Raw genomic sequence first — 13526 nt, forward strand, 5'->3', positions numbered from 1 at the left:
ATTAAAAAAAAAAAAAAGAGCAGATGGAAACTAAATTCAATTGTGGATGAGAATTCTATTATTCTACTTTCCATTTTAAATTTTATTATAAATCTCAGGCAACGAAGGAAAAAGCCCACCGATTTATTCCCAAGGAGCCTTTAGTGAAGTTTACTGATGGATTTTACTAACTCTATGGCAATGTCTTCTGAGCCACTCAAGGCCTTTTTCAGAGTTGAATACAAATTTTCACAATTCTATCATTACTATGGAGATCAGGATGGTCCCATTAAGTTTTGTAACGTGCTGGCAACACAAATGTATCTACATTCAGAATACTTTAAGAATTCAGTCTTCATCAATATACCGACAATCAAGTTTCCACGTCCTCCAAGCCATCAGAACCTGATGTGGTATGTACACTTTTAAGTCTTAATTTTATTAAACACGATGACTGTTTGGTTCATACATGGTTTGCTTAATCATGTTGTTCACACTTTTGTCAATTTATTCCCTCTCCTACCTCCAAAGTTCAGATTAACGTAGTACAAGGAAACAAACAAATAAACAAACAGTAGAGACTGCAACTCTTGAAACTTCCGCAGCTGTTGATTTTGGCAAGTGAAGTGTGTGTTCCCTGAGAACTGGTTAAGTTGCTGAAGTGTTACGGAACATTTTAACATCCCAGCTGGCCAGGACTGTGTAACAATAGCAGTTTTTCTTTTTTTAAGCAACTTCTGACATTATGGATAAAAGGCAGAAGAAGCTGCATGTGGGTGATGGGAAAGAATGCAACAGAGAAGAGAATAAGTAAATCTATTACGTGTGAGTCAAGGGATAGATGTGTGCGTGAGCAGGGGAGAAATAAGGCAAAATAATGAACATACAAGATAAAATGTAAAGGAGTGAAGAAGGATGTTGCACACAGAATATGTCTAGAAAACCACAGACGTATATTTAAGTGCCTCCACTTTTAAGTTTAAACAAATTTTCATTTTCATTTCACATACCTAACAGGTTAATGATCCCCTCATTATAGGCTGCAAAAAGCCTAATGGAATCTTTAAAGAGGAGCATGAAAGCAGCATTGATTACGCCATTGGTTAGTTCATTTGGGTTTGCCTGAGTAGAAAAGAGAGAAAATTTAAACAGTTAAGCAAGAGGAAGTAAAAACACAATTTATTTCATTCCCTTGGATAAGCCCAACTATGATTTATAGCAATAAAGAGCAATTCCCATGCTTACATCAAAATCAAGAAGTGCATCCAGCTGATTCTGAATAATTGGCAGGGTTTTCAAAAGTTTTTCTGTATTCATTGTTCTCATCACACCATCAATCCTTCAAAGACATAATGGAAAATATACTTGGAAAGTTTATCAGAATAACATATGCAGTGCTATGAAATGACACCCTATGTATCAGAATCCACTAAAACTGCTCTTTTCTGTGCACGCACTTGAATAAGCCTTCTGGAATCAAGAAAGTGGAAAAAATATGTAAAGGAAAGGAATTTTTCAATTTTCAAATCAGATCATTGAATTCCTTTGAGGAATATTTCCTATTAATGTGTTATACCCATGTTCAAAACGCAGAAAAAGTTAACTGAAAAAAAGTATCATAATGACTTCAAAGTGATGTAGCAATTTAGATCTTTCTCTTTCTCGCTTTCTCTTTTTGCTATATATTTCCCTTAAGCTGAACCTGGTTTTATCAGTTTGGTTCTACCCCACATCTGGATGACAAATCCGCCCTCCAAACACATGAAAATCTATGTGACCTTACCCTCTTTTCATTTTGGTGAAATCAACTGCTACAAGTCTATAAGAAAGTGCTTTTTCATTCAAGTATCTGCTATATCGTCTGATGAAGGTAGACATATCATAGCCTGGAAATACAGAAATGTTCAGTTAGTCATTTTGTATTTTTACTCTTCTTATAACTTTTCTTCGGTTTTGTTTTATATATAATTTTAATTAAAATTATATTTTAATTTAATTAAAAATTTTGATTATAATAAGATCTAATACAAACTAAACTTAAAGAAAATAAGAGTAAAAAGTGCAAGGAGAAAAAAAGAAAAAGAAAAAGACTATAATAAAAAGAAAATATAAAGAAGTGACTTCCAACCTTCATCACAAGTACAAACAAATTTAGTAACTCTTCACCCTCTCTAAAGTTACAGACATTTATCTCTTCATCCCATATCCCATCTCTTATCTATAAACAAATCCATAAAGCATCATCTTTTCAGTCCTGGTATCAGCAGAAAGTCCATAAAGGGTAGCCAGAAGTGACAATATACATTATTTTAAACTTGATCAAACAGACCAACTTTATATTCCTTCCCTTTACTTCTAACAGTCTTAATCTTTAGTTCATTCAAATATTGTTGCAGGATTTGAGTTCTCTTCATTTCTTCTTTGTCCTATCACACAGAGTTCTTCAAGGCTTTAACAAGCCTCTTTTGGACACCCAGTAGGAAAAAATTATCCAGGTTACTATCTTGGTTTGTCATTTGTATTTCCCTTTTAAATTTTAAAACTAGATCCAGTGAAACATCCTTTTCTAAGTCATTCTGTTTGCCTGTCAATTGTAAATCCACTTTCAATACCATCTCTATCTTGTCAGATAAAATTTGTTCTACATCTGTCATTTCTTCAGTAACATCTTTCGGACATAGTCTTTCCACAGAAGCAGACATGATTACTGACAGTGTTGATATTATAGCTACTACTTTCTGATTCCATTCTTCAAAAGTCTCCTTCAGTATTTTTATTATCATGACATTTTGCACCATCTTTCAGGCCTGTATATCTTCCCTCTACCTAAAATCTTTAGTCCCCTATAGTGTCGTTTTTGAAATCATGAAATTCTTTGTTATGTTTTATTATCTGTGTTATGTTTTGTAAAAACCAAAACAGGATCTATTTCCCACGAAAAGCTGTTTGTACTTTATAATTAATTCCAAAACCTTAATATAAAAGTTACAATATTCCAATTTTATCTGGACCCTTAGTCTGTTTATAACTTTCTAGGATCAAAATCTTATTTAGCTTTTTGCTGTTTATTTCAGATTCTTTAAATACTTAAGCTTATAATTAAAATTTTCTTTCATTCAGGATTAAGGGCAGACTCACCCAGCGTTGTCATTCCAAAGGTCTCTAATAGCTTAGAAGTAGTTAATGAGCAATTTCCAAAACTGATTAGAAAGGGAGGTTTGCAAACTTAGTGTCCTTTAAAAGTTCTGCCATGATTGTGAGCAAGATGGCTAATCCCATTGTCTCCCAGTGCTCAAACCCATAAAAAACTGCTGTCCTGCTGTCTCCTTCTGAGGAGCAGACATCTAGAGCACAAGTGGGCGATCTCCGATCCTCTCCTTATCTGGAGAGGTTCCGAGGAACCAGTCTACCCACCGGTTCCTTGCTCTTTGCCACAGTTGTCAGCTCCACTTTCACAGAGCTGTTGTCAGTTAACCATACCTCCCCCAAAGCCTTCTTATAACTTTTCTTCTGGATGAATTGGGATCCAAATTAATCCCAGTTCCTTGGAATACCCATCTTCCAACTGTTTCAACTTGCAAACCTCTTGGCACTAGCAAATTGGTGTAGTTCCTCTGAATGGCAGTATTATCTCATTAAACAAAAGCCAACAATACTTTGAGGCATTGATTATTCAGCTTGTAAATCATCAATAAGCTGGTATTTTAGTAACTGACACTGTGACAAAGTTGTTAACAACTAAATTCAAATCAAATTCTTTATTTACAAACAGAGATCAGCAGTATATACAGTTGTGTGAAAAAGAAAGTACACCCTCTTTGAGTTCTATGGTTTTATGTATCAGGACATAATAAAAATCATCTAGTCCTTAGCAGTTCTCAGAATGAATGAATGAATGAATGAATGAATGAATGAATGAATGAATGAATGAATAAATACATACATACATACATACATACAACCTCAGATGAACAACAACACATGACATATTACAGCATGTCATCATTTATTTTATAAAAATAAAGCCAAAATGCAGAAGCCATGTGTGAAAAACTAAGTACACCTTATGATCCAATCGCTTGTAGAACCACCTTTAGCAGCAATAACTTGAAGTAATCGTTTTCTGTATGACTTTATCAGTCTCTCACATCATTGTGGAGGAATTTTGACCCACTCTTCTTTACAACATTGCTTCAGTTCATGGAGGTTTGCGCGCATCTGTTCATGCACAGCTCTCTTGAGGTCCCACCACAGCATTTCAATCGGGTTGAGGTCTGGACTTTAAGTGGGCCGTTGCAACACCTTGATTCTTTTCTTTTTCAGCCATTCTGTTGTAGATTTGCTGATGTGCTTGGGATCATTGTCCTGTTGCATGACCCAATATCGGCTAAGCTTTAGCTGTCGGATAGATGGCCTCACATTTGACTCTAGAATACTTTGGTATACAGAGGAGTTCGTGGTTGACTCAATGACTGCAAGGTGCCCAGGTCCTGTGGCTGCAAAACAAGCCCAAATCATCACCCCTCCACCACCATGCTTGACGGTTGGTATGAGATATTTGTGCTGATATGCTGTGTTTGGTTTTCGCCAAACATGGCACTGTGCATTATGGCCAAACATCTCCACTTCGGTCTCATCTGTCCAAAGGACAGTGTTCCAGAAGTCTTGTGATTTGTTCAGATGCGACTTTGCAAACCTAAGCCGTGCTACCATGTTCTTTTTAGAGAGAAGAGGCTTTCTCCTGGCAACCCTTCCAAACAAACCATACTTGTTCAGTCTTTTTCTAACTACTGTCATGAACTTTAACATTTCACATGCTAACTGAGGCCTGTAGAGTCTAAGGTGTAACTCTTGGATTTTTTGCAATTTCTCTGAGCATTGCAGTGTCTGACCTTGGCGTGAATTTGCTGGAACATCCACTCCTGGAAAGATTGGCAACTGTCTTGAATGTTTTCCACTTGTGAATAATTTTCCTCACTGTAGAATGATGGACTTTAAATTGTTTGGAAATGGCCTTCTAACCCTTCCCAGATTGATGGGCAGCAACAATTGTTTCTCTAAGAATTGCTTGTCTTTATTCTTTGGCACTGTGTTAACACACACCTCAATGCTCAAGACTGACAAACTCCTAAAACTTCGGCTATTATAGAGGTAGTCACACTTGCTGATGATCAATTGATCAAGGGCATTTGATTAGCAGCACCTGGCTACTACTTAGCCTCTTCATACCTTCAAAACTTAGTTTTTCACACATGGCTTCTCCATTTTGGCTTTATTTTTGTAAAATAGATGATGTAATATGTCATGTGTTGTTGTTCATCTCTGGTTGTATTTACCTACTTTTGAGAACTGCTAAGGACCAGATGATTTTTATTATGTCCTGATACGTAAAACCATAGAACTCAAAGAGGGTGTACTTTCTTTTTCACACGACTCTACAACCAAATAAAATCAGTTAAAAAGAAAGTTTATGTTTCATGTTAATTGTTGCCTCATTTTAACTGCTACAACAATAAATTTGGCTAGTGTGTAGGTGGCTTCACAGATGGAGACTGAAAATAAAAAGTGAGTGTAAAAATTGTCTATTTTCCCAGGTGCGTTTATGTAGTAAAAGGAGGGTTTTAATGCCCTTTTGAAGATCCTTATAAAAGCTACAGTAAAAAAGGATATGTTGAATTGTCTTAATTTCCCTAGAGTCACAAAGCAAGTGTGCTAATATAGGGGAATATTGGCATACCTGCCAGATAATAGCACTGATGGAAGGATGTTGTGCCTGGCCCTAAAAAAACCTTTCTCTCAAGTTAGAGGAATTGACAATTCAAATGTTGATGCTCACCTTTAAAGCCCCAATTATCTGAAGAATCACCAGTTTCATTATCTATCTATCTGGTTTATGAATCTGTTGTTCAGATCTACAGGAAAGCCTCTTTCAAATTTATTTTTTTCAAGAGATTTTTTTAAAAAATACATATTTAAAACATGTTTAACATTTAAGCAAAAATCTCACCAAGATAGAGAAACTTAACGGACTAATTAAATTAATTCAATTTTAATACAGAATATAAATTCTAATTCATTTTTAAAAGAAAAAGAATCCTTACCCTGCATGGCACTTTTATCCAGATAGTTGTTGAGATTAAATAATGTATTTCGAGATGCCAAGTATTGAATAAAGCGCTGTGAACAAATGAATCAGAATTCAGATTATCTTTATTACTATCTTTCTACAGATCATCTTTCTACAGAAAGATTTTATATTTCTAATTTCTAAAAAGTGCGTAGGTGATAAGCAAGAAATAGTTTTTTGATCACCTAAACAACAAATGATTTCTTCTTCTACTAAGACAAGCCAATTACATCTGCTAATAGTTATAATTTTGCAGCCTCTGTCCAGAGAGCCAAAACTACAGCTGAATTATATAAGAGAAACGGATACGCAATGCATTCCATAGCAACCCTGGTTTACAAGTAGTCCTATGGAACAGGGAAATGGAAGGAAAATTCATTAAATATTATACCTTTGTACACTACTCATTTTGCGTGCATCCCACCATATCACGGTTATAAAGAAACTGCATATACCATTCTGAGATGATTCTCATGACATGTAAGCAAGGTCTACATCTATGCATAATAGGAAAATAGAGCTAGTATAAATCCAAGGCAAAGATATTCTACTCCTAATGCTCATACTTGCTGCAAGGTGACACAACTAACAAGTTATTATCTCACTGTCCTCTGGGATTCTTCCAACTGTAAGATATGGGATGTTTTTTTGAGTGTTTCCATGCCTCTACCTTCTATTAGCCTCTTGAAGGACTTACCACTACAAAGCACACAGGAAAGTCTGCCTTTATCTGAAGGCAGGATCTCCTAGATCCTGTAAAAATTAATCTGCTGTAAAGCAAATTCCACTCTGGTTTTTCAAATCAAAGGGAGATCTTTTCACATGTGTTGGTTAAGAGAGGGGCTGGACAGGTACACATTATGACAAGCCCTAAATATACCCTCTAAAAATAGCTCATACACAACTTGGGGATGGAGGGCTGGTAACTAGACAACAATGGAGAATGCATTGTTTAATTTCACCACAAAGTGAGCTTGGGATGTGTATTCAACTCATTCTCATTCAGACTCCCATAGAAGTCTAATGCAGTCAAATGCTAACAGGCACAATGTTGTTACAATGGCAAGTAGGCAATAAAACTCCTGAACCTTTAAGGGCAGAAATAAAGCCTGCCAGGCCAGAATCTCACAATAATGTAGGAATTAGAAATTATACCAGCACTTGTGTAGGTAATTCATTTAACATTTGCTAACTTGGTAATTTGAGATTCTGGGGGGAGGGAAGGGGAAGAAGTAACTAATAAAAGTAACTGTATATGCCACTATTTCTTTTCTAGTAAGGAGCTAGATATGCAATTCCTCCTGATGTTCTTGATGTCTCTGCTATACTGTCCTTTGGAAGCTCACCAGGCGCTTACTTTGAAGCCCTTCCCATATTGAAATGTAATATTGTATTGCAAAACACTGCTTTCTTACCTCATTTCCATACATCATGAGGTGGTGCGTTGTAATTAGAGCTTTGAACACTACTACCCAGCTACTGTTCGCCGTCCTCTCAAAAAGTGTATCTGCTAACTGTGGAATATTCACATTCATCTCATTCGTGCACTGAATTAAATCTAAAATACAAGAAACAAGATGTTTTAATAAATACCAGTAAAAGCTCAAAAACTGATATATACAGAAGTATTTCTGGAATCCTAAACCTCACTCTCATATTCTACCAAATACAGGTAGTCCTCATTTAGTGACCATTTACAGTTATGACAGTGATGAAAAAGTAACTTTACAACCAATCCTTGCATTTATGACCTTTGCAAAGGAAAGCTGAAGTAAGATCATAAGCGTAGTCATGGTTTCACTTACCAATCGCTTCACTTAACAACCAAGTTGTCGGTCCCAGCTTGGTCACTAAACAAAGACTACCTGTACCTTCAAGTTTCACACATTAACTGGGGAAAGTTTCTTATATGTTAAATTATATCAAACTTATTCTAAACATTTTGTTTCGATTCTACATCTTTACTATCAAACAACTTTCTTTTGCAGAATCACTTAATTTTGTTCTGTGGTAAAAATGATGCAGCCAGCTTGCTGAATCAAGCAGCCACATCTATCCACCCTTCAGTAAAAACAGTTTGAGGAACTGATGTATACATCTAAAAAGAAAGTTTTACCAAATCAGAAGTGGAAAATAATGTGCAGATCAAGACAGCAATAGAAAGAGTTAGCCAAGGACTCGGGGGGAGAACTTTCCCCTTTCTGTACCTCAAGACTCTTGGATCATTCACCAAGATCTTGAACATACTGAAAGAAAATTAGGGAAAAAATATTATGGGAAGCAGTTCAGCAGGTTTGAAAGACTTGTGCAGAAAAATAGCATAACCCCCAAACTAGTTATACAAGCAGTGAGAAAATACAAATAGTGCTGGATTGTCTACAGTCATTTTACATGTAAGTATTAGTTTGCTGCAGCAAAATCAGAGTCATCTTAAATTCAAACAAATTATGACATTAAGCTTTCAATTTGCTTAACAAAACTATTCCCTAATATACAGCATTTGTTAGTTTCTAGAGATCTTGGAGTAACCTAAAACTGGCCTAGCAGACTATTTTATAGCAAAAATAAGAAAAGGAAAACAGTGTTGCTTCTTAAATGAAAGACAAGATGAGGATGAGGAGAGAAAGTGTATCTGCATATAGTAACCTGACAAACCAGCTGAGAAAAATCCACAGAAAATGAATAGGAGCTTGGCCCAAAGACTCACATCAAGCATTTTTTCCTGGCAGAATACACAGGAAACCCAAAAAGTGTAAGAGAGAACAAACAGGTAGGCAATGCGATAGCAGAACAAATGTTGAATACTACTGACTTTCAGTTCAATGGCCTAACCTTCCTGTGGTCAAGTGAAGATCCAGCTTGCATTTTTGCTGGAAGCTGAGCAGGCATGACCAACATTAGGAAGTTTCCCGCCTTTCCCTTATTCTTATTCTTTTTCATTTCCTATATTCATTATTTTCTTCCAGTTATTCAGGTGGTAAAACGATATACTGTTTCGCTTTCCTCATTTATTTTTGCAACATTCTGCACCTTGTGAAGCTGCTACTTTCCCACTATCGTTTATATCGGCTTTGATCTACATGGACGAAAAAGTGGAGGCAAACTGGATAAATAACAACTGTAATGTCCCATTTTCTAGATGACAAGTCCCTGCAGTTTTCTTGGCAAGATTTCAAAAGTGGTTTGCCATTGCCTCCTTCCTAGGGCTGAGAGAGAGTGACTGGCCCAAGGTCACCCAGCTGGCTTTGTGCCTGAGGTGGGACTAGAACTCATGGTTTCCCAGTTTCTAGCCCAATGCCTTAACCGCTACACCAAACTAGCTCCCGATGATGGCTTATACCACATTAGTAATCAGAAAAAAATAAGACAGCCAGAGTCTTGTTGAATTTCTAAGTCACTGTGAACAAGCAGGAAATGCAAACATTCAAGTTTAGCATTCCTCTGAAACAATAAATATCACCCTGATTTTATTTCTCTTAAATATTACTCAACTTTCTTCCTCTCATGTGACCAAGTGTGTATCACCAAAACTCAAATACAGTGGTACCTCTACTTACGAACACCCCTACTTACAAAATTTTCGAGATACGACCAGCTCTGGCCCCAAAAATTTACCTCGATGTGCGAACTCCGCCTCGAGGTACGGCCATTTTTCCACCCTGACACGTGGTCCGCGGCCATTTTTCCGCCACTGACACGTGGTCCGCAGGCGTTTTTCTGCCCCGCCGTGCAGCGTGCAGGCATTTTGCCACCCTGCCGCGCCCGACGCGCAGGCGCTTTTCCGCCCCTGACGCGCGGCGCGCGGGTGTTTTGCTGCCCCGCCATGCGGCGCATGGGTGTTTTGCTGCCCCGCCGTGTGGTGCGCGGCACTTTTCCGCCCCTGATGCGTGGTCCGTGGACGCCAGAATGGATTAACAGTAATTACATTGAACCTTATGGGAAAATTTGCTTCGGGGTGCGACCAGATTCGGAGGGCAGAGCGGATTAACCGTATTTACATTGAACCTTATGGGAAAATTTACTTCGACTTGCGACCAACTCGACTTGCGATCAGAGTCACGGAATGGATTAAGTTCGTAAGTAGAGGTACCACTGTAGTCCTAGTTTGCTCATTTCCCGAGAACTTCCCTACTCCTTATTTTCCAAACCATCATTCCCTACTTCCATTTTCTTGACGCTGCTGTTCCTGGGAAATCGCAAAGGAATAGCCTGCCACCTCAGTACTTCGGTAATACAATAATTAAATACTTCATATCTGCAAATGTTACTGACAGACTAAAATGTAGATGAGCTTAATCTTTGTCAAAGTTCCGCAGCTGGTTTATCTAGCATGATCCAGCATAGCATGTAATTCTTCAGCATATACACACAAGTCTGCATTACAGAGATGAGTGATGATAATGTTCTCGCCCTTCAGAGCAAGCACAGACACGATGATGCCCTCCAAACATCCTGGTCTTCCATCTGACTATGGAAGTCTATGGTGACCATAGAGGGCAAAGAGCAGTAAAGAACTGCTATAGACTACCACAGCACAAACCACTCCTTCTCTTAACATATAATCCTAAGGACTGCAGATCAATATACAGATATAAGCCCTTGCAAATCAAATGTGGAAGAATAATATATTTCACTTTCCAACTCAGGTTCTGCTCTTAATTTAGCCTATATTTCTGAGGTGTCCTGTCCAATTCATATATATTATCTGGAATAAGAAACAATATCTGTGTACTTGATAATGGATGCAAAGATCCAAACAAACATGGAAGAAACACTCCCCCCAGGAAAAACAACAGCTACTTCAGTCTATATAGATACATTAAAATATATTATTTTACTGCAATTATAATGTGTTTATAAATATATTGCTGATCAGCACAAAATCCGAACAAATTGGAATTTGAGCCTTCTGTTAGGTGCTTCAAGACCACAAATGAGAAAAGATAACCGCTGTTTGATAACTATGACTTTGGTTAAACTGGACATCCTAAATTATACAGCCAAGATGTAAAATAATCACTGGGGAATTTTCCCTCTATTCATGAAGAATCAGTCAATTAGCTTTTGATTATATGAATGCTGCAGTTATTCAAAGTGCCCCTTTGGATTTCCCAGCATATCACCATTATATTTGTATATACTGTATACCTTAATTTGCCCTGGATGTGCAAACTGCACTTTAGAAAAAAATACAGTATTCCTATTGCAGTAACAAGCAGAATAATTCACTGCATTCATTTCAGATCCTATCATATTTCTTTGAATTATGATAATTTTGTACTGCCTCCTGCATTATAAGAAGCTGCATTAAAACAGCATTTTTAATGAAATGCTGCCTCTTAAGTCTCAGTCTCAAATCTGATAAAAAGGCCTGATAATTTTTTTCTAGAGAACAGATTTCTGCAACCAGGAAGGAGTCTCCCTTTCTTTCCAGGATTTTGTTTTTCTTTTGATGAAGACGGTCCATTATTATATATTTTACATCTGCTTCTTTTGCCTTGATGGATTTTTAATAATCTACACACTAGACTGAAACTGAACCTAGGAAAAATTACTGAAGCAAATTAAGTGAGAATAAAGGCTTATATTAAAGGTAATCGGGCTAGAACCATAAAAAATATGAAGTCTATATCCTAATTCACCAATTACGATGGGTTTTCAAGCAAGAACAAGATTCAGCACTCTGAAATACAAAACCGTGCCACCTAATTCGGCTATGTCCTCTACGTTACAAAGGAGTAGTGACTTCCAAATCCACACCGGAGATACTCCTAACTTGTTTTCAAAAAGAATCCAGTAGTTTCCCTGTTCTGGCATGCCTATGAGTAACCGGAGACATGATCCAGTTCTGATCTCCTCTGTTATCAAACGCAAGCTATAAATCTGCAGACTTCTCTGTACTGATAATCCCCAGGTATAATTAATGTTTAGGGACCACTTGGCTCTACTGCTGTGCAAAATCCAACGCATGCAGAGCAGAAGCAAACCACCACAAGAAGCTGCAAGTCTACCACACCCTGGGAAGAGTGGTAACCATGTCCCCAGATACATCACTGCTGGTGTTGTTTCCCAGCAGCTGGCTCATATTATCAAGTTATCCTCCAGCCTTGATTCACATAGAATCTGCTGGTTTGGGCTGTCTGCGCTGCTTTGAAGCAGGCTCATTTGATACACCGGATCACTTTGGAGCTTTTATTCTTACGTCTAAAACAATCAACAGAATGAGAAATATCAGTTGCTATTATTTAAAAACTGTTAAGAAGAGCTCTGTGTAACTAAAGCCACGATTGGCGAGTGAAGATAAACTGCCAACAAGAATGCTGTTATAATAAATCAACGTAACTGCCCAATATTCACAGTCGCACTATGAGAACTGCAAAACCGTATCTATTGAAAATCCATTATGGTTAGTGAATAGCGTCACATCTAGCAGATAACTGCTAAAAACGCCTACCTAGAATCTGACAGCTAGCCTGAACCGCATTCCTGGGTCACATGATTTCTGAACAGTTTTTATCAAGCAATAAATCTGAGTTAACTGTTTTTTAAAACAAAAACAAAAAGCAGAATCCCAGCTCTGCTGCAGTAAAATTTGCAACCTTCTACTGGGCAAGTTCAACGGGTCACCACAGGCAACTGGCTGTGTCTGCACTACTCCCCAAATTATTGACTGGTCAGCCACATTTTTAGCCTAGGATATAGTGTGAACCCAGCCTGTGTATTTAATTTCTGGATCAGTGTGTGCAAATAACTAGAAAAGTTAATTGGTAAACCAGAGCCCACAGCAAACACGGCCACTATCTCCTTGTCAAACCTATCTCACAGGGTTGAGTTGAAGGGAAAAAATAGAACACTTAGTGGGTCACTCTGTGCATCTGCAGAAAAGGCAAGGTTTATAGTTATGTGTGCACCTTCTTTACACACATCCCATCCATTATCCGAAACAAACCTGAGTAGGTTTAAGGTACATCATTTTTTTCCAGACACAAAATAAACAAAACATGTATAAAATTGTTAGTATCCAAGTAGGAAAATCATTACCACCCACAGCAAATTCAGGGGACTTGCTGATTGGACTGTTTGTTTTAGGCACCTCAATACCTAATAACCTAATAACACTACCATCTGTTGAATAAACTATAATAGCCAGATTGATATATGGTGGTAGAGCAGGCGAAAACCAAACTACGTTTTGGTTTAGTGAGCAATAGTTAATAGATATCCATAAAATATATAAGTGTTGGTAAAGTAAAAGCAAGTTTAAAAAAAACACACCAAAGAACAGCTCTGTGAGCTTCTAAGGCCTCTGGAACATTCAGATCATACATAAGAACAGGCCACAGTAGATCATCTTAATTTCTGGAGAAGTTTTAGAGATCATAATAAACACCCATTTTTGATCTTTCCCAGAATGAAACCG

At 37.4% G+C, this 13526-nt stretch overlaps 1 protein-coding gene across 2 annotated transcripts in view; it reads right to left on the bottom strand.

Moving 5' to 3' along the window:
- LOC103049978 (phosphatidylinositol-binding clathrin assembly protein-like) overlaps positions 1 to 13526 on the bottom strand; it is a 43147-nt gene that overhangs the window by 23070 nt on the left and 6551 nt on the right. For both annotated transcript variants that reach the window (XM_088129239.1, XM_088129240.1), the window contains exons 2-6: positions 7522 to 7664; positions 6081 to 6156; positions 1763 to 1865; positions 1225 to 1318; positions 990 to 1101 (exon numbers count right to left, since the gene is read on the bottom strand). In XM_088129239.1, the coding sequence (XP_087985365.1) occupies positions 990 to 1101; positions 1225 to 1318; positions 1763 to 1865; positions 6081 to 6156; positions 7522 to 7664 (528 nt within the window). The remainder of the gene's footprint in view (positions 1 to 989; positions 1102 to 1224; positions 1319 to 1762; positions 1866 to 6080; positions 6157 to 7521; positions 7665 to 13526) is intronic.

Source organism: Python bivittatus, unplaced genomic scaffold, assembly GCF_059951505.1.
Source record: "Python bivittatus isolate LINGU-HERP-01145 unplaced genomic scaffold, Pbiv_v1 ctg000790_np1212, whole genome shotgun sequence".
NCBI lineage: Eukaryota > Metazoa > Chordata > Lepidosauria > Squamata > Pythonidae > Python > Python bivittatus.